The 19,771-nt window shown below is 31.6% G+C and overlaps 1 protein-coding gene across 1 annotated transcript; it reads right to left on the bottom strand.

The window, feature by feature from the left end:
- Positions 1–258: 258 nt before the first annotated feature.
- Positions 259–13,450, bottom strand: LOC124933864 (sister chromatid cohesion protein SCC4). The gene is made up of 13 exons (XM_047474305.1): positions 13,150–13,450; positions 12,750–12,901; positions 11,276–11,417; positions 10,148–10,264; positions 9,522–10,023; positions 8,783–8,821; positions 3,967–4,088; positions 3,464–3,610; positions 2,654–2,743; positions 2,424–2,548; positions 1,771–1,976; positions 684–808; positions 259–580 (listed from the first exon to the last, which is right to left on the bottom strand). The coding sequence occupies exons 1-13, from the start codon at positions 13,360–13,362 to the stop codon at positions 395–397; spliced, it is 2,166 nt and encodes a 721-aa protein (XP_047330261.1). The 5' UTR covers positions 13,363–13,450; the 3' UTR covers positions 259–394.
- Between the last annotated feature and the right edge of the window lie 6,321 nt (positions 13,451–19,771).

The raw sequence follows: 19,771 nt of genomic DNA, 5'->3' as shown, positions 1-19,771 counted from the left end.
GGTGCAAAAATGAGGTATCGACACGATAATAACATCGTTAATTATTTATTTAAATCATCAATTAGAATATGATTAAGAAAATTTTAATTATTAAATTCAAAATATTTTCTCTCCCAAAATAAACCATATTTACTTGTAAAAAGAAAACCTAAATGAAACAATCTCTTCACAAAAATTGCAATAGATTTATATACAAAATTCAAACTTTAGATGTGAATTTTTTTAACAGCCTATAAAAAGTTGTACAGAACACCAAGCTTCAAACATCTTTATATTTTATATTTTGTGGCTCTTACAGAGCTATAGATTTGTATCAACATCCCATATGATACATAACATTTAAAACTATCCAAGAAAATAAAATAAACATTTGAAAACTAAAAATACAAGCAAACTACAGTTTCCTCTTCCCACCTCTGCCAATGTCTAAATCCCTAAGCCTAGACGGAGCAGATGAAGTTAAGTGCGACAGACCAACTGACTCGGGAATGTCAAGATTGCTGCCTCTCAGTGGAGTAACCGCAAAACGCTTTCCATCAACCTCTTGATTTGGATTGACTTTAATCTTTGTTCTATCAATCTGTTAAAATGAATGCATTATATGTATAATTCAACCGCTAACTTTCTTTTTGATGAGAAACTAGGATGATGCCGAGAGCTAGATTAGTAATTTTCACACTTACCAGCTCAATGTGATGAATTGATGAACATGCGTCATTGAGTCTTTTCTGTAGATCATCCATCTTTTTTGTATGATATTCAATATTCTCCATTTCATTTCCTTTTTCACCTAACTGCTGGTATAAAGCTGCAAACAAGCATGTACAAAGCAAAGAGGATGAAACTTGAGATGATAACAATTTAGGTCGAACCATTTAAACTAACTATTAAATGCTCATCCATCATCAATCAAAATACTAAAATAGCCTTGCTTTATTCTTTATAACTTTTTAAAAAATATCGCATACTAAGGGCATTTTGGTCATTTGACCCAAATAATTAACTTTTCATAAAAAATAATCATTATTATATTTTTCCGAAAAAAACAGATAATTACAAAATAATCCCACATCACACATGCCCTTAATTTTTCTTTCCCATTTGACCCAATTTATTTAATAGAGAAGATGGTGGTCATGACTAATACCCCATTTCATTCAATCTGTTATCTGTTCCTAATCTCACCAAAGATATGCAACTTAAACTCACTTTATTTTCATCTTATTGTGATGACATGATCTGCATACTGACAAGACAGTTGGATTAGGTCAAGTGAGATAAAAAAAAGGTTCATTTGCTATGTCATTTCTCAAGTAACCAGGGTTCACAAGTTTTTTATGAAATGACCCATAAGTGGGATGAAATAGTCTATAGTGCTTCAATAAATGAACTCATTTTATTGATAGTATTGAATAAATAAAAAATAACAGAGGGAGGCTTTCTTCATAGTAGTTCAAATAACGGGGACCCTAACTGTAATTAATTGCCCAGCCATCCCCAAAACATATTATTTGTATTGATGAATCAAAGCTTAATAGGAGAACAATAAAGCCAAACTTATTTATCGATTATTCTGTTTTTAGTGCATTGAGTCAAGGTGAAAAGGATGTGCATTAAAATTTAATTTCTAACAATCAAACCCTCTCCACATTTTTCATTCTACAAATTGCAAGATAACACCATCAGATGAATATGTTTAGGTATCCACTCTATCAAGATTCAAGATACATCGTTGTTATCAAACTTTAGAATAATGCAAGATAAAATTACCTGTCAAATTTGATACTACCCATATTTGAGTTGGTATATCACAGACCTTCTTAGCCAATGTAAGGGAGGATCTCAAGATCTCTCTAGCTTGCCCAGTGTCATGAAGAGCAAGTGCCAAGTGGCCAAGAATAGTTAGATACTGAGAAACAAGTTGAAGATTCCCCAAATGGTTATGCGCAATCTGCAAGCCAGTTGCCAAGCGAACCCTGCAAGAAAGTTGTTAGCCAATTTGGACAGACCCAATTATTGGAGAAATAAGTGTTGTGGAGTAGAACAATACTTGGACAAATTCTTATTCTTTTGAAGGCCTGTTAGGGTTAAAGATCAAAGATGTTCTTCTTGGGGATGTCTCAAATTCATTGGCTCTTGCTAATATTTTGGGCTCAAATTCAGTTCCCTCCGTTCAAAATAAATTGGGCTTTGTGATTAAGGGTTATTTGGATACTTTAATTTTTATAATATTTAAATATTAAATACAGAAGATATTTTCCTAAAAATCCTGTTGATGACCTTTTCCTTTCTATCCTTCTTTATGGTTAATTTTTTCTTCTGGGTTGAGGAAGGGAAAGAAATTGACGCATAGAGTTGACAGTAGAGGGAGGAAGTTAGTTGAAGAAACAAAATCATTGTTAATGAGATGGTAAATGATATACCGGGCCTCTTGTAGATTTTGTTGCCTGATCAATAAGAATCCATACGCAAGTAGGATGCTGGTTTTCTCACGCACACCAACAAAAGAATCCACAATATTGTAAACTGGTCCAACTAGATCAAATGCCTGGTAAAAAATATCACATTTCATTATTATTAATAGTAGTCATACTTCCTATCTAAAAAGGACATAAATAACACCAATGAACTCCAATAATAAAATATAGTTAACCTGTGCAGCAGATTCTGGATCACCAATACAAATGTAAGAGACAGCGGCATAGATGTGGCACATAGCTTGTGTCGATTTATTTTCAGTCATCTGATACAAATGAAATAGGATCAAATAGGGTGTGCGCCTTGAGAATAAAAACTAGGAATAGCATATAGCATAATCGAGATTTAATGTGACTTGTAGGTTCTTATAATATTCCCAAAAGTAACTATAGTACACGCTAATAGGTGATTATGGGTTCCATCACAAAAATAGAAACTTGTCTACCCTCCCCCAACCTCCTTTTCTCTTGTTTACAAAGAGACAATTGCACTGAAATAAAAATTCTTAAGTGAATGCTCTTGTGTTTCTAAATTATGCTAGTCTCACACTCCCAATTCGGCCGACACTTGTGTGTTTTTTCTCTTTTCCTATAAAGAGACCCTTCTGTTGTTTTAGTAACGTGTCTGTAGTGTATATTCTCAAACATTCTGTGGGTCGCAGATCTATGTTAGAAACTCAATTTTAGAAGAAAAGATAAGTGCACAATAATGTCTAGAAAAGGATTACGTTTTCCATAATTCAACATTATATCTTCCTGGTGTAAATTCTTTTTTGAATGTCAAAAAGGAGTTGTAAACAAAACTAAATTACTAAGGTAACAAAGAGGAGTTGGACACGAAACATGTTTTTATAGATAATCTTCAAAATTTTGGAGAAGGTTGAGAGTCTTTCTATTTAGACTTTAGAGAAGTGCTAATAAACTGGTGTTATCATGATCTAACCAACTAAAGTTCCTTCACAAGTTTTTGCTATTTTTCACATTACCTTGCCTGCTTCAATAAAATGAAAAGCAGCGTCGCTATAACAGCCAACAGAATGAGCATACTGTCCCCTAAGCATCTCAATAATGTTTTCAAAATCCTGTAAAGTTGTCGGAAAATGAACAAACCAGTCCCTCATCTGCACCAGAGCCTGTAAAGATAAATGTTAAATTAATATGCATCAAATAAATTTAAATCCACTTCCATATCATATCAATTTAAGCATCTAGAAAAAAAATTGGTTCAATCATTTGGCAAGACTGAACAAACAATATTAAGTTCTAGACATCAGTTACCGTCTTAAAGAATTTGAATTAAATATAAAAAATTTACTAGTCTAACCAAAAGAAAGTGGGTGGAGAGAGAGAGGATCAAGGCTATTGCTCTTATATCAAAAATGTTGGGTTGAGTTTCATTTTGTTATTATATCAAAAATGTTGTTCTTATATCCAATTACATGAAGAAATATAAAAATGAAGGAGAATTACAACAGGACATGAAAGTGACCTCTTGTGCTTCAACGAATTCTGACCGTGTTAGCTCCATAGCAACTTTATTTTCCAAGAATTGCATTAGAAGCATTAAGTAGACACCAGCCATCCACATTGTTGAGCGTTGCAAGACCGATTCTGCTCCATATAAGATCACAAAAGTCCAAGTTAGATAAAAGCGAAGTACATATCTAGTGATAAATTGTTTACAGATATATAAACCACTTGGAAATGACTATGACTGAATATACACATTTGGCATTCGGATATGAATGAGTTCTAGGGTTAGTTAACTAAGCCAAGATAATAAGCTGATTAGGCAAGTTGGTTACGCAACGTCAATAAAGGATCAAATAAAAAAAAAATGGGACAACAAATTAAGTATGTAGCCCGCAAACACACTTAATCATTTAACCAGGCGCAGAACTTGCCGCCCGACGGGCTCGAACCCAAGAACTTAGGGTTGGTATCCACCTCTTTTTGCCGCTAGGCTAGAAGAGGGGATAAATGATCAAATAAATTGTTAACTGGCAGGACATTATAGTAATTTAACTCAGCAGCAGCAATTATATTAAATAAGGCAGTTAGCCAAAGCAGTAAATAAAAGGAATTGGCGGGAACTTGAGGGAACAGTTATTGCAGTTACAATAAAAAGAAAAGAAGTAAGGATAGGCAGACATTATTCGAGTTTCTTTCTACATATTCTACCTAATCTCACCTTACTTCTATCTCATCTCCTAGCTCAATTGCGTGAAATTTTTTCTCAACTCATATTCTAATTCTTGTGAAACAGTGCTAATTAGAACAAGAGCAAAACCTAGCTCGATCAATCAATTAATACCTTGATTCTTCTAATTCTTGTGATACAGTGCTAATTAGAACAAGAGAAAAACCTAGATCGATCAATCAATTAATACCTTGATTCTTTCTTGGATGTATTGTAGAAGAACTAGAGTATGAAATGAGAAAGAATAGGAATAGCAATAGTAGATGATCTTATAATTGTAGTTGAGATAGGGGTTAGAATGGTAGAAGATGAGGCTAGATGAATTGTAAGAGATGAGATAGAGTGAGAACCTTCAATAAATTCAAGTTAATTTCTCAATAATGGCATAACTTCTTTTTCTGCCCTTACTATCCTTTTATATGCCCTTAACCACCTATTTATCGTTAGCGCTCATTTATCGTTAGCCCAAATACCTGAAAAGGACTTGTAGGTTGCAGCAGCTTCCAACTTATTCTACTACTGACCAGGCTATAACGCCCTATGGGTTAGTTAACCTAACTCTTAAACATTAGCCTTCCCTTCAACATTAGTTCAGCTTCAACGATCTCAAAAGTAGGAGAAGCTGATATACTCACAGATAGAACGAATTGAGGAAACTGTTCATCGAGGAAGGACTCGTCTTCCCTCGTTGCATCTTCATCTGAAGCATTAGCCCACCTTACCAAATATTGGCCCACACTAGCATGGTCCTCCCAAATAACTCTTTCATTGAGGATAACTTTTGGAACAGCTGAAGCAATATGTTGGAAGTTAGAAACATGAGGTTGAGCTATCAAATTCCCCATCTTTTTCTTCAATTGAGAGATATGTATGACGTTATGCATTTTTGCGGTGGTAGGAATCTCCAACTTGTAGGCCACTTCTCCCACTTTCCAAATTTGTTGTTATGGTTTTGGGTTAACAGACGCACCTTCTACATTCTAAAGGTTAATGAATGTGCTGTTCAAACCCTAATGAAGAAGTTGCCATTGTATTTTTGTTATGATATCCTGATTTAAAAAAAGAATTGGAAGGAACATTTGAAGCATTTAAGGCTGGTCCTCCAATTTTTTTAAAAGTCAACTTTTCATTAAAAGAAAACGCAAGATGCGTTACAGAATTACAAATGGAAGAGAGAAGAGAAGAGAAACAAAAACAAAAGAACAGAAATGGACAGAAAGATAATGCCATTAAGATAAAAAATTCTCAATCCGAACTTTTTCGAATAGAAGCAAATGCATGGAGCATAAAGCCTTTGATTCTTTTAGCTCCAAATTTTTTCTCTTGTAATGCTTTTCTATTCATTTCTTTCCAAATTTTCCTCCACAATTGAAGCATTTAAGGCTGGTCCACAATTTTTATTTTTTTAAAAGTCAACTTTTCATTAAAAGAAAACGCAAGATGCGTTACAGAATTACAGATAGAAGAGAGAAGAGAAACAAAAACAAACGAACAAAAATGGACAAAAAAGATAATGCCAATAAGATCAAAAATTCTCAACCCGAACTTTTTCGAATAGAAGCAAATGCATGGAGCAGTATAAAGCCTTTGATTCTTTTAGCTCCAAAACTTTCTCTTAGAAGGCTCTTCTATTCCTTTCTTTCCAATTTTTCCTCTACATTTGAAGCATTTAAGGCTAGTCCCCCAATTTTTTTAAAAGTCAAATTTTTATTAAAAGTAAACGCAAGATGCGTTAAAGAATTACAGATGGAAGAGAAAAGAGAAACAAAAACAAAATAACAGAAATGGACAAAAAAGATAATGCTAATAAGATCAAAAATTCTCAACCCGAACTTTTTCGAATAGAAGCAATTGCATGGAGCATAAAGCCTTTGATTCTTTTAGCTTCAAAACTTTTCTCTTGGAATGCTCTTCTATTCCTTTCTTTCCAAATTTTCCTCCACATGCTTAAGGGTATGCTTAAGGGTACAGACTTTCAATAGTCACAGATGTTAGTGGTTATTGCTTGCTCCCCACCTTATCCATTTTTCCAAAGAGTCAGCGACGGTAAGTGTCATGTCCCAATGAAAGTTGAGAATGTTCTATAAAAGGGCACACATGTCTCTGACGAAGTCACAATGGAGAAGAATGTGATCTAAAGTTTCCTCATTCTTCTTTACAGAGACAACACCGGCCAATGCATCACCTTCTTTATAAGTTTGGCAGTAATTAAAACTCAAACTCCCCTGCAGATTGCTTCCCATGCAATAAAAAAAAACTAGAAGGGATTTTTGCTTTTCACACTTCCTTCCAAGGGAACCGAGTTGGCGCCCCTTGGATGGTCGCATGTAAAGTAATTGGACTAACATCCAGGATTACCCCTGCCCCACTCCCACCTCTTCCGAAAAGACAAGCTTACCTCAATCTGTCATTACATAAGAATAGATGACACTAGTCTTAAAATCCGGGAAGCCAGTCGGAATGAAACTATCGTCAGACTCCGGTTGAATTGTAACTTGCATAAGGGTCTCCACTGGTCAGTCTGACCTCTTCAGCGAGCGAAAGGCGGCGATGCAATGTGATTCTCCTTTCAGTGAGGCTGAAAGTAAGTCTATAGCAGCCAGCCACTCTAACTTTTTTTTATTAGAGAACTCGTATAAGTCCGGAAGGAGTCAACCAGTTTCCCCCTCGGATGCCACGTGTCGTTCCAAAAATTAATTTTCTTTCCGTTGCCCAATAAGAAGGATAGTGTCTTCCATGTTCTTGTAATGTGCCTCTTGAGGCAACTACTCTTGTGAGATCTCCATTCATTATCGCGAAGTCCATAAATGGCAATGACGACATTCCTCTAAAGACTGGCATTCTCATTTTTAAACCTCCACCACCACTTGCCAAGAAAAGAAGTGTTAAAAAGAGATGTCCTTTATTCCAAGACTATCTTCAGAGTTGCTAAGTTTTGTAATGTCCCACCTGACCAGATGAGTGATCCATGTCGAGTTAGTGTTACCTCAAAGAAAGTTTCTCATGACGGATTCAATTTTGTTCGCCATTGAGACTGGGATTGGGAAGAGGGACATAGTGAAAGTGGAAATTGTGGCAAGAGAGTTCTTCACGAGAACTAGTCTGCCGCCTTTAGAGAGAAGTTTGCTCTTCCAAAGAGGGTTGATTGTAATTATGAATTGGATGATTGGGTCTTTCTGAAATTACAGCCTTTCATGCATTCTTTTATTGAAGGGAAGACACAAATTGAGCCCAAGGTTTTATTGCCCTTTTCGAATCATGGCTAAGGTAGGCAATGTAGCATATAAAATTGATATTCCCAAAACAGCTAAGATGCACAATGTTCTACATGTTTCACAGTTGAAGAAAAAGATAGGCATTTCTATGGCAGTTCCACGTTTACCTCTACTACAAGAAGAATTCCCAAAACTCCAACAGTTATATTAGATGAGAGGGGTATATGTGGAAAGAGGGTTCTAGCATTAGCCAGTTCTTAATTCGTTAGGCACACACCCCTGATGAAGATACTACATGGGAGGATGAGTCTGAATTGGAAATGAGGTTTCCTGATTTTATGCACACATGGAATTTACCGGCTTCTTCCACAACTCTTGTTCGGAACCGAACAAGATTTGAATGGGAGGGGGAGGCTATTGATATGAATGAATTCTAGGATTAGTTAACTAACCCTAGATAATAAGCTGACTAGGCAAGTTGTTAAGCAAGGTCAGCAAGGGGATCAAATAAAAGCAATATAGTAATTCTACTCAGCAGAAGCAATTATATTAAATCAGGCATTCAGCCACAGTGGGAATAATTATTGCAGTTACAATAAAAAGAAAAGAATGCGGGAAGGAAGAGCAGACATTATTGACGCTTCACTCTACAGGTTCTACCTAATCTCACCTTCATTCTATCTCTTTGTTCTCATTCTTCTGTATCTCATCTCACTGCTCAATTGTAAGATACTCACACCTCAATTGAGGAATTCTTTCTCAAACTCATATTCTAAATTCTTGTTTGAGGTATTAACCCAATCTCTAAGCTAGGTTACGACTGTATTCGTTAACTAGCTTATCACATTCCACCTTAGAAATTGTCAAATCACTATAGATAGATAACACACCTCCCACATTATCAGTGATCCCAAGTTTCACCAGCTCATCTGCATTAAACAATTGTCAAGTATCAGCATAGATTTACAAGTGGGAAAAATTGGGATTAAACACTTGAGAAGATTAAGGTTTTAAAAATAATGTTTACAGAAATCCAACTAATTTTTAGCAACAACTAGAACAGTTGGGAATTTATGGTTCAAGGAAAAAAGATATGTCCACTGTAATTTTTGCAAGAAAGGTAGATTGGATAAATTTTAACAACAAAATATTTAAACTATTGATCTGATCTAGCAAAACAAATTTTAAGATATAGACATCTCATTTTATATCTATTTAAGTAAATAAAGAATGTCATGTTAATCTTTCCATATTTCCAGCTTACTCATTTGAAATCTTCAAAAGATTCACTTATTTGCAACAAAGGCAGTTTAAATACATTTTCATCTAAAGGCACTTGAACAAAAGGTCCTGTCTATAGCACTGCATACATGGAGCAGAAATCCAGATGTCTGAACAAACAGGGAAGTACACAAAAAGAGGAACACAGAATATTACATCCAAGAGTGTTTAATAAAAGCATGTCAACATCATTCAGCAGAAGAGTTCAGTTAATAGAAGAAGGTTTTAAACATGACAAGTTATCACCTAGGTGAATCTTCTGCAGAATATAAGGTAATTTACTTCTAATATGTAGATTTACTAATCTAAGTCTTCATATTTAAAGTAAATCAATAACAAGGAATCAACCTTGAATACTTTGGATCCCAGATTGGATGCGCTTCACACACTCCTTAAAGTTTCCTTTTGGTCGGCCAAGGACAATGACCATAAGTTCAACAACGGCATATACAGCACTTTTTGGGAGCCACTCCCCATTAATAGGTGATGGTGCTAACTCTAGCTTATCCTCCAAGGCCCTTCTTATATTACCAAAATATGCAGGTTCCAAAGTTGTTTTGCCATGAGATGATGATCCAGCAATACTACTAAGATGTTGTAGCAGCTGACCTTGTTTTCGGGAAAGAGCTGACTTCTCTTTATGATTTAAGTGGGTATGGGAGAGACTCAGATTTACTTTTTCAAGCTCTGTTTTGAGATCCTGAATATACCTGTTCCTTTGCATGTCAGCCTTCATAGCAGTGTCAAGTGTTTCTACGTGTTGACCAGCATTTTTGAAATCACAGATACGGAGTAGGAAGAAAATGTGCAGCAACTGATAGTAAAAGAATAGACCAGTGCATTGTTGTCTCTTCCCAATGACAACAGAAAAAAATAGTTAGTCCAGATATCAGATAAGTGGCAGATACACATTATGGAACTTACAACAATCTACTGAACAAATAGCCCATTGTTTCAACTTTACTATAACTTACTTTTCCTTCCTCGATGGAATCCCACAACTCATTGCAATTTTTAATAGCTGTCTCAGTCGTACTCTGATCATCGCACATCATTAGGTGAACATGCAACATGGAAGTTGCAAAAAACATCTGATTCACCATTCAGAAAGAGAATTAGAAAGCACACAAATATTCTGGTACAATCATAAAACCACTACACCTTACGGGCAGTCAAGGTCTTGTGGAATACATGTGACAACAAACTACAAATGTAGAAAACAAAAAACTGGGCCCAAATGTATAGATCATGTTATCATTTTTGTCCTATAGATACTGCCAGCTGATAGTGAACCGTAAAAACCACATTCAACTAATGGAGGCATTGAACTAGATTTTAGTACAATACAAGAGAACAAGTACATCAACAAGTAAGGATATGATCATACTTAGATTTGCTGACCGAACTAAATATAATCCTATGTATGGGTATTGAATATTCATTATAATGTGCCTAATAAATAAAACCTCTCCAGTGATTTTATATAGTACTAAAATTATATGGCATGATCTAAAAGGTTTCTTCAGATATATCCACGCAATAGTACCTTAGTAATCTATCCTAACTTGGCTCTTTCCTCTTATTATCCTAATGTACATCTTTCCTTAAGTTCCAACTGAACACCACCCAAATAAAACTTCTTGTTTGTGCTTAGGGAATTTGACAGCTAATGTGATAAAGTTGGTACAGACTTTATGAGGATAAATGAGTTTTTTTAAGAGTGGATCTATTTTCATTAATCCCCAGCTGATGCAAAAGTCACATCAACAGTGGTGAAACATCATGGAGATCCAAATACAAATTTTTAGATGCGTTTTACAATGCCTGATAGACAAATAGTATGTTTCTAGTTATCTGTCCGCTACATTTTATGCTTTGGCAAACCGAAGAAGTGAAGATGTTATTAACCAATTTGGGTTCAAGGACGAGTACTGGAAAATTAAAGAATAAATTTCTATACGGTTGCTAGCAAAGAATAATTGTAATTAGACAATGCAATTAGTTAAGAAATCATATAAGTGTGTATTCAGTGTTCATTATAAACACAAATTTCTATAATCTTATCAGTAATAATTCTCTTGTTTTCTACAATTTAAACAGACCTGTAACTCTGGGCATAACATTTCTGACGCCCATTTATAGCCATCTTGCAGAGTAGATATTGATCCTTGATAGTTTCCTTCAATTATCAAAGCATTTGCAAGCTGTGAAGTGAAATTGCAAAACCACAGCTTCCCTGCAAACCTTCAGAAGAATATTGATCTATAATGAGAAAAAATCTTTTTTTGTTAAAAAGATTGAAAATAGTAAAACACATATCACAGAAAATGTGAGTCATAACAACCAAATGAAATGAAGAGGGAAAAAAGTAAGTCAACTCCGCTAAGGTGTCTTCCATTAAAATAAAGTTCATTGTTCCCAAATCTGCATTCCAAATCCATCCAAAAAGTGATAATCACGTGCCACTGAAATCATTAAACTCTTCTTTATCTTTGCCCATCACCAATTATTGAATCTAAAAATGAAGACAAGTAGTAAATTTTTTCATCTGATGTTATACATATTGTTCTGGCTTGAAATATGCAAATTTGGATTGTAGGGTCAGAAAATAGTCCAATGCAATATTTTTCATTTGAAAAGAAGGATCAAAGACTACACAAAGTAATATCAAAAGTGTAAATTCGTTAAATATGACATATTTTCATCCTAAAAAGCTTGTGAAGTCAAGACTTGGTCTAATATGAAGACTATTCTCATATGAGAGACTAATGATTAAAATCTTACCATTATCAGTGTAGATTATATGTTTGTTAAAGGACCATGAACATGCTTAGAATACTGCAGTATTTGATCAGTAAGGATTTATATGAACTTTAAGTTTAATGTATATATTTGTCCTTCCTCTATAGGAGAATAATACTCTTATCAAAGTAAAAATAATTGGCATTTCAACTTTTAGATGTTCCCAATCATTCATATTAGCCTTGTTATTCGTCATGTATGAAGTTGAACATAACACGCAAATGAAAATTGATGGCTCAACAACTTATTGTACATCACGGGCATGTTTGATGGAAGGATGATTTGGATTTAATCCAAATAACCACTTATTACATCATCAATCAAACTATTCAAATCTTAAAATACCAAAATACCCTTACTTTATTTGTTTAATAACATTTTCACATATTGAATACAAATGATATTTTAGTCATTCAACCCTAATAATCTACTTCTCCATCAAACAATGTGTTTTTCTTCTTAAAAAACAGATTATTTCAAACAAGCTCCACAACTTGAGAGTTACAATTCAATAAACACTAGTTTGGTGACTCCAAAACAAGATTGAGTCCAAATCATATTTGTACGCCTAAAAAATGAGTTTCTAAAGTATTCAATTGCCAAAAGTTCTAGTTTATAACTCCTATAATTCTTGGGCACATATACTATATATCTGGTTAGACTCTAGATGACTGCATTAGCAACACCTTTTGCAAGTTTATCCGACTAACATTTGTAAAATGAGAAAATTAAACCCTAAAGGAAAAGGAGCAGAAACCCATTGGACAAGCTTACCGATCTCCAGAGGAAACTGTTAGCTCTAAACCCTTGGACAATATCTGCATTTGAGCGGGAAAAGCTTCCACAATATGGTAGCACTGACTTAGTAAACTATATGTTCTGCACTTCAATTCAAAGCATGACGGAATGGACTTCAAGAGCACTTGCTGAGAAAGAAAATTGAAATTAATTAAGAACCCTAACAAAGCTTGGATTTTTCAAATGTAGAACTAACATTTGATCCAAACAAATGAAAATCTAGAAACATAACAACCCAAAAGATAGAATTAAAGGTCTAAATTTTAAATTCAAAGTGTCATTTGCTGGAAGGAGGAAGCTTGAATTCCCCAGTTGTTGAAATTGTAAACAAATTATTAGTAGGAACGGAATATAATGAGAGCAAAAGGGGACTAACACAGCGTTCGAGGTGAGACTTGGCGTGAGTAACGTTGTCAGAGTGTTTGAGGAGAAGGGTAGCGATGCGAAGCCGGGTTTTAACCTCTATTATAGGAAGGAAGGAGATATGACTCTGGCAGATGGCTTCGAGGCACTTCACCGCCTTTGCGATTTCACCCTTCTTCTCGTGATAGTCGGTCAGCCCCCAGAGACCCTCCGTTACAGCCTCCATTTTCAGAGGTTCAGGTTCTTCAATCGTCTTCAATCAAGCAACTCCCTTTTGCCGTCATGGTTCACAATAGCATCTTCGCAAAGTCGTTGCCTTTATTTTTACTGCTTTCTTGTGGGAAAATCCGAAAATCAATTATTTCTGAACTTTATCTAAACTAGTTAAAAATCATGGACTAGATATAAATAATATATAAAAAATAAAATTAATCCATTTGTTAAAATTTAAATAAATATTAAAATTTAATATATTATTCTTATAATTTTTTATTTTTTTAGTATCCGAATCTTATTTCCACTAAACTAGAAGATTAGATAAAAAAAAATAATAATTAAAATAAATTATTAATTTATTATATCATTTAATTTATTAACTCAAAATATTAAAATATATTTTATTTATTTTTTAAAATTATTTTATTATTATATATGAATATATTTTAATTTTTTATCCAAAATACAATTACAATTATTTAAATAATTAATAAATTATTAAACAAATCACATTTTTATTAATTGGTTGGATAACTTATTAATTGAAAGTGTTGAAGTCTCCATATATATATAAATGAGAAAAAAAATGAAAATACAAAATTTGATAATTGTTTCTCATTATTTTCTTACAAAATTATTTACGAAAACATAAAAGAACATGTGCTAAAGAAGTAATAGGTAATAGGGCTACGATTTTACACATAAATTTGGGACATTGAGAGGCGACGAATAATGTTTAACGATATTTTGCAACCAATCGTTTGTAACGATATTTTATGACTAGTCATTTGTGACAATAATTTATAATAAATTATTTGTGACAAATTATTTGTAACATTAATTTATAATAAATCATTTATGACGATATTGTGTAATAAATTATCTGTGACCGATCTTTTAATAAAATATATTTTATGAGGCGAACTTTACACATTTTTTTTCAATCCTCTCTTATTTTATTTTTTAAATTCTCTCTTTACCATTTTTCTATTTTTGTTTCTGAGAACTTTTTTACAAATATTGCAATAAAAAATAAAGTTTGAAATAATTTGTATATTGTCAAAACTATGATGGACATATTTCCATCATAATTAAAATGGGTTTTTTATATTTTATTCTCTTTAATATCATGTTTATTTTAAAATGAAACTACAAAAATTAAATTATCAATATAAAGATAAGTAAAATTTTAAATTTTAAAATAGTTGAACAACTAAATCAATTTTTAGTCATTTATGTTTTCAAAATATTAAAGAACAAATTATCCATGTTTATAGAGAATGTCTTAATTAATGCTTTTTTTTTTTGCCTTGAGTTTCTTTTTGTTGGCGTGTTAGTTAAAGGACTTTGTAATAAAGTAAACAATTATTTTATTTTTATTGTAACTAGCATTTAATTTAGTCCGTGCATTTAATCATATAAAAATCCAAAAAAAAAATTAAGTAAAAAATGTGACTTTATAATTTAATTTAATATTTTTATCTGATTATTAAAAAATATGATAAAACTTACCTTTATCCACTTGTTTTATTTAAAATTGTTTTATTATTTTTTTTAAACTTACCTAAAATCATATAAATTAAAACATTCATTATGTGAATTCTTCTAGAAACAGAAGAAGGGGTGACATGAGAGTTTTATCTCCGAATATCCATAAAATCTTGTGTTGTCTTTTCATTGCTTCACTCATTCTTATATCTTCCGTTTCAAATCCTTCAAGCATTTTCCGCACTTGAAACCGTCCAAAAGCTTGCTACGATTTGTCCAAAAATAAAAACATATTTTCAATCCTTAATAGGATTAAAATCGCATTTAAGTAAAAAATTGAACAACAGTATTCAACCCCCCTTTCTACTGTTGTCTTCGATCCTAACCGATATTCTAAATGTTCCTTGGAGATTTGTAAAGCTACACAGACCCTTGGAGTGAAGAATTCAAGCCTCCATCAAAATTGAAAAATCTACAATTTTGATGCTCTTGGGGACTAGTAGGTCTGAATAAGGATCGAGAGATCCGGCCGAGGATCTTTAGTCTAAACCTAGATTCGACCGATGATTTTTACATTCGACTGAGAAGTCATACATAGGACCGAGAACTCTTGAACCTAGGACCGATGACTTCCACCCAAGACCGAGAGGTTAAACCAATGACCAATAGAATTAGCCCAAATATAACCTATGGCTGGTGGTTTGTACACCCCGACCTATAATCTCAGTCAAGGACCGAGAGTCCTTAGCACCTCGACCGAGGCTTCTTAGCCCAGACCGATGGGTCCGACCGAGGGTCCGAGACTCCGACCGATGAAAACGAACCCAAGGCTTAGGACATTGGTCATAAAGCCTGTTTGGTTCCGTTTTCAAAATTCCAAAATTATTTTCATAATTTTGAAGCATCAAACCATTTTCTAAAAATCTCAAAATCTTAGAAAATGCTTTCAAAATATTTTTGGGACATTTCTACAAAAACATATTTTGATAAAGGCTTGTTTGAGATTTATGTTTAAATCTTAGTGTCTTAATCTTAGTGCCTTTAAAATGACTGATATTCTTCAGGTATGTTCCTCCCTAAGTTATCATCAACAACATGTATCAGTATTTAAATAATTGTTTTTACAATTATTTAAATAACACACAAACATTATGCATGCTTATAACCGGAAAAATAATCGATAAAAATAAAACATTATACAACCGATTTTCAAAAGATAAATTTATAAGTAGAGACTATTTTTAAAACAAGTACAGAGGATGAAGCACGAAAGCCTTTTTTCGATAATCACCAAACTACGAACTAAGAAAACTCTGGACAATACGTTTGTACACGTATGCCATTTTTATTAATTTTCAAAAAAAAAAAATCAATTGGCGACTTTATTTCAAATAAATAATCTTTTAAATTAATAATTAATTTAAACCAATGATTTTTAGAAAATCAAATTGTAGTTAATTACCGCAAATCTCCGAATTATTTAAAATTGAACCCCAAATTAATTATTTTTAATTAATTTCAAAATATTGTCAGTGATCATTTAAAAATCTTTTAAAAATAATATTTTATTTTAAAAAAAACATTTCTAACACGCAAAATGAAGTTGCAATTACTCTTTAATTTTTGTAAGAGTAAGAAATAATATAAAATTCACTAACTATCAACATCTTTTAATGCTTAATGTCAAGGCCCACTTAAGTTGATGGAAAAATCAGCCCATAAAAGGGAATTATCTAGAAAGTTCTCTAGAATGCTCTAGAAGTTCCTAGGTCTTTCTTTCCAAGGAATTCTCTAGAAAGTCCTTAATGTAAATAGTTTAAAGATGTTTCTAGAATTCTCTAGGACATGCTAAATGTAATTAAATATTAGAAGTCTCTAGAAAGACTTAGGATAAGGAGTATCTAGAATGATCTCCTCCCTTGTATATAAACAAGCCTTGGTCATTAAACCAAGCACCAAGTAATTGAATACAATCTTATTCTCCAAGCTCTCACTCTAAAGTTTCCTTCTTGCATTTTCAAACATGTTGACTAGTTATCATTGTGCCAATACTAACCTAGTACCGCACGGGTCAAGGAAAATCAAGCGTTCAAAATTTAGCCCGTGACATTAAGGTATAATAGGCACAACAATTGTATATATTCTTCTCGCATTGATAACTTGTGTCTTCACGAAAGTCTGTCATTTATGAGATGCCAATATTGACGGGTCGTCCTGATAAATCATCATTAGAAAAACTTTATGATTATTATAATAAGAAATTAATATTATATATATATATATAATCAATGAAAATTATCAAGCATCCACTCAAATTATTTGGTAAATTTGTTGCATATTCTTCGTCGCTTGGATATAGATATTGCGAACTTGTATTATGCTATTTTTTATATATTAATATATAATAAAAACTGTATTTAAGAAAAATAATCGACTTAAAACTATTATCATGTGGTTTGCAAGATTGTCATAAATATTTAAACTTTTTAATCTCGCCAAATTTACTCAGCTCCTCAAAAAAAGTTTTATAGAAATTCTAGAACCAAAACACTCAAAATAAATATGAAAACCGTGAGTAATATTAGAGCATTATATAAGGTGTAAATATTTGCATGATTCTTTAATAACTAATATAATGAAGATTGAAAACGTGGGCTTATATTATTAAAAAAAATAATGATAATCTAGTTAAATAAGTCAAATAAAGTGATATATTAAAATGTAATCAAACACATGAAACCTACAATCTATTAAAGTTTTGTAATTTTCATACTTGATAATAATGATAAATCAATAAAAAAAAATATATCTTAAATTTTACCATTTCAATAATGTAGTCAAGATTTACGGATGTGAATCGAAAGAGTTCATTGCAAAAAATATTTCATCGTTATCGTATATTTCTTACTCCCTTACAAATTGTGATTTAGTGCAACAACTTATTTTATAGAAAAAACAATATATTTATATTATGTAATTTTAGACCCACGGGCCAATAATAATTTTATCTAGTTTGAGCTATTTTATAAACAAACTGAAGAGGAAGACCAATACAGATAATTTGATCAAAATTCTTTTTTGTTTAATGATTTTTCTAAGCAACAACACATTTTCTCAAATTCTCATCCACATATACAAACACTATTACTATTTTAGTCTTATATCACCATATTTCCTCCTTCAATTTCTTCATCCTCATTTTAGTCTTATACCAACATATCTTAATCTCATACATACCATCTTCATCCTCATTTTAGTCTTATACCAACATATCTTAATATCTTAATCTCATACATACCACCACCATTGTCATACTCATTTTAGTCTTATATCACCATATATTCTCCTTTAATTTATTCATCCCCATATATATACCACCACAATTACTATTGTAATTTTAGTTTTATACCATATCTTAATATCTTAATCTCATACATACCACCACCATTGTCATACTCATTTTAGTCTTATATCACCATATATTCTCCTTTAATTTATTCATCCCCATATATATACCATCACAATTACTATTGTAATTTTAGTTTTATACCAACGTATCTTAATCCTATATATACCACCACCATTGTCATACTCATTTTCAAATTCGCATTAAAAAATATTCGAACCCATGATCTCATATAAGAAATTTGAACACTTTGACCGCAATACCACTTGTGATTACTGATTTGAATTTAAAATTATATATATATATATATATTTGTGCCATCTCCAACGAGCATGTATAATAGGTTTTGCGTGCCATTTTTTCTTGCAACAGGCCGACAAATAAAAACGCATTTTGCGTTTCCATTCCCCTCTCTCCTCCTACGTTGGTACTGTTCATCCCACAATTTTGGCAATTATTTTAAAATGGTCCTTCAACTATATATCTATATATTATATATATAATTTCTGATATTTATATATATATATATATATATATATTTTGATATATATATATATATTGATACTTCAACTTATCTTTTTTTATTTTTAAGATAAAAAGTTATAATAATTTTTAAATGTATAATTATTATAATTAAAATTTTATTTTATTTATTTTATATTTTTCCGTTATATTTTATAATTTTAAACGGTACGAATTATTTTGTTGTGTGTGAATTATTGATATATAATTAATTTTATCTTAATTTTATTAAATGAATAAGAAAAGATTGAGGTTAAATATGTAAAGTTGATAAATAAATAGATAATATTAATAAGGTTAAAATGTTAGTATAAGAAAAAATATTCTAATAATATTCTTTTGAGTTTAAAAATAAGTTTTTGGATTGGAAATGAATTTTTGAATTAGTGATGGTTTCAGGTATGTTTTTGACTATTTATTTTAAATATGTGATTATATATATAATATATATAATTATATAAATTATAAAATAATTAATATAAATATAACTATTATTATGTATATATATAATTATTTATTAATATATAATTATATAAATTATAAAATAATTAATAAATATATAAAATTAAATAATAATAATAAACAATCTAATAAATATGAAAAGAAAAAATATATAAATAAAATAAAAGTATAGGAATTATTATATATTAATATATATATATATATATATATATATATATTTTAATGTAAAATTAGACGAAGAGTCTAAATCTTTCCATTTTGTATTCAAATATATTCGTATCTGTCCTTCATATTCACGCTAAGATCCAAAATCAACTACAATAATCAACCCCTCTTAAAAAAATTAAGCATTATTAAAAATATATATATTTAAAATTTTATACAATAAATCCTAAATTAAATATGAAATTGGTTAAACTACAATGTACATATGTGTACTTAAATTTTACTATAAATAAATAAATGATTAGGGGATAATACCAAAAGATGAAAACAAAAAACAACAAAACGAGTCAAATGACTTTGCGGTGATAAAATCCAG

This window comes from Impatiens glandulifera, chromosome 4 (genome assembly GCF_907164915.1).
Source record: "Impatiens glandulifera chromosome 4, dImpGla2.1, whole genome shotgun sequence".
Taxonomy (NCBI): Eukaryota; Viridiplantae; Streptophyta; class Magnoliopsida; order Ericales; family Balsaminaceae; genus Impatiens; species Impatiens glandulifera.
Note: the sequence above shows the minus strand (reverse complement) of the source record. Positions and strands in the feature narration are given on the sequence as shown.

Coding starts and splice junctions, on each gene's coding strand:
- LOC124933864 (XM_047474305.1), bottom strand. CDS start 13,362: ATGGAGGCTGTAACGGAGGGTCTCTGGGGGCTGACCGACTATCACGAG. Junction 8,822..9,521: donor TGGGATCCAAAGTATTCAAG/GTTGATTCCTTG, acceptor TGTTTAATGCAG/ATGAGCTGGTGAAACTTGGG. Junction 581..683: donor CAATTCATCACATTGAGCTG/GTAAGTGTGAAA, acceptor TCATTTTAACAG/ATTGATAGAACAAAGATTAA.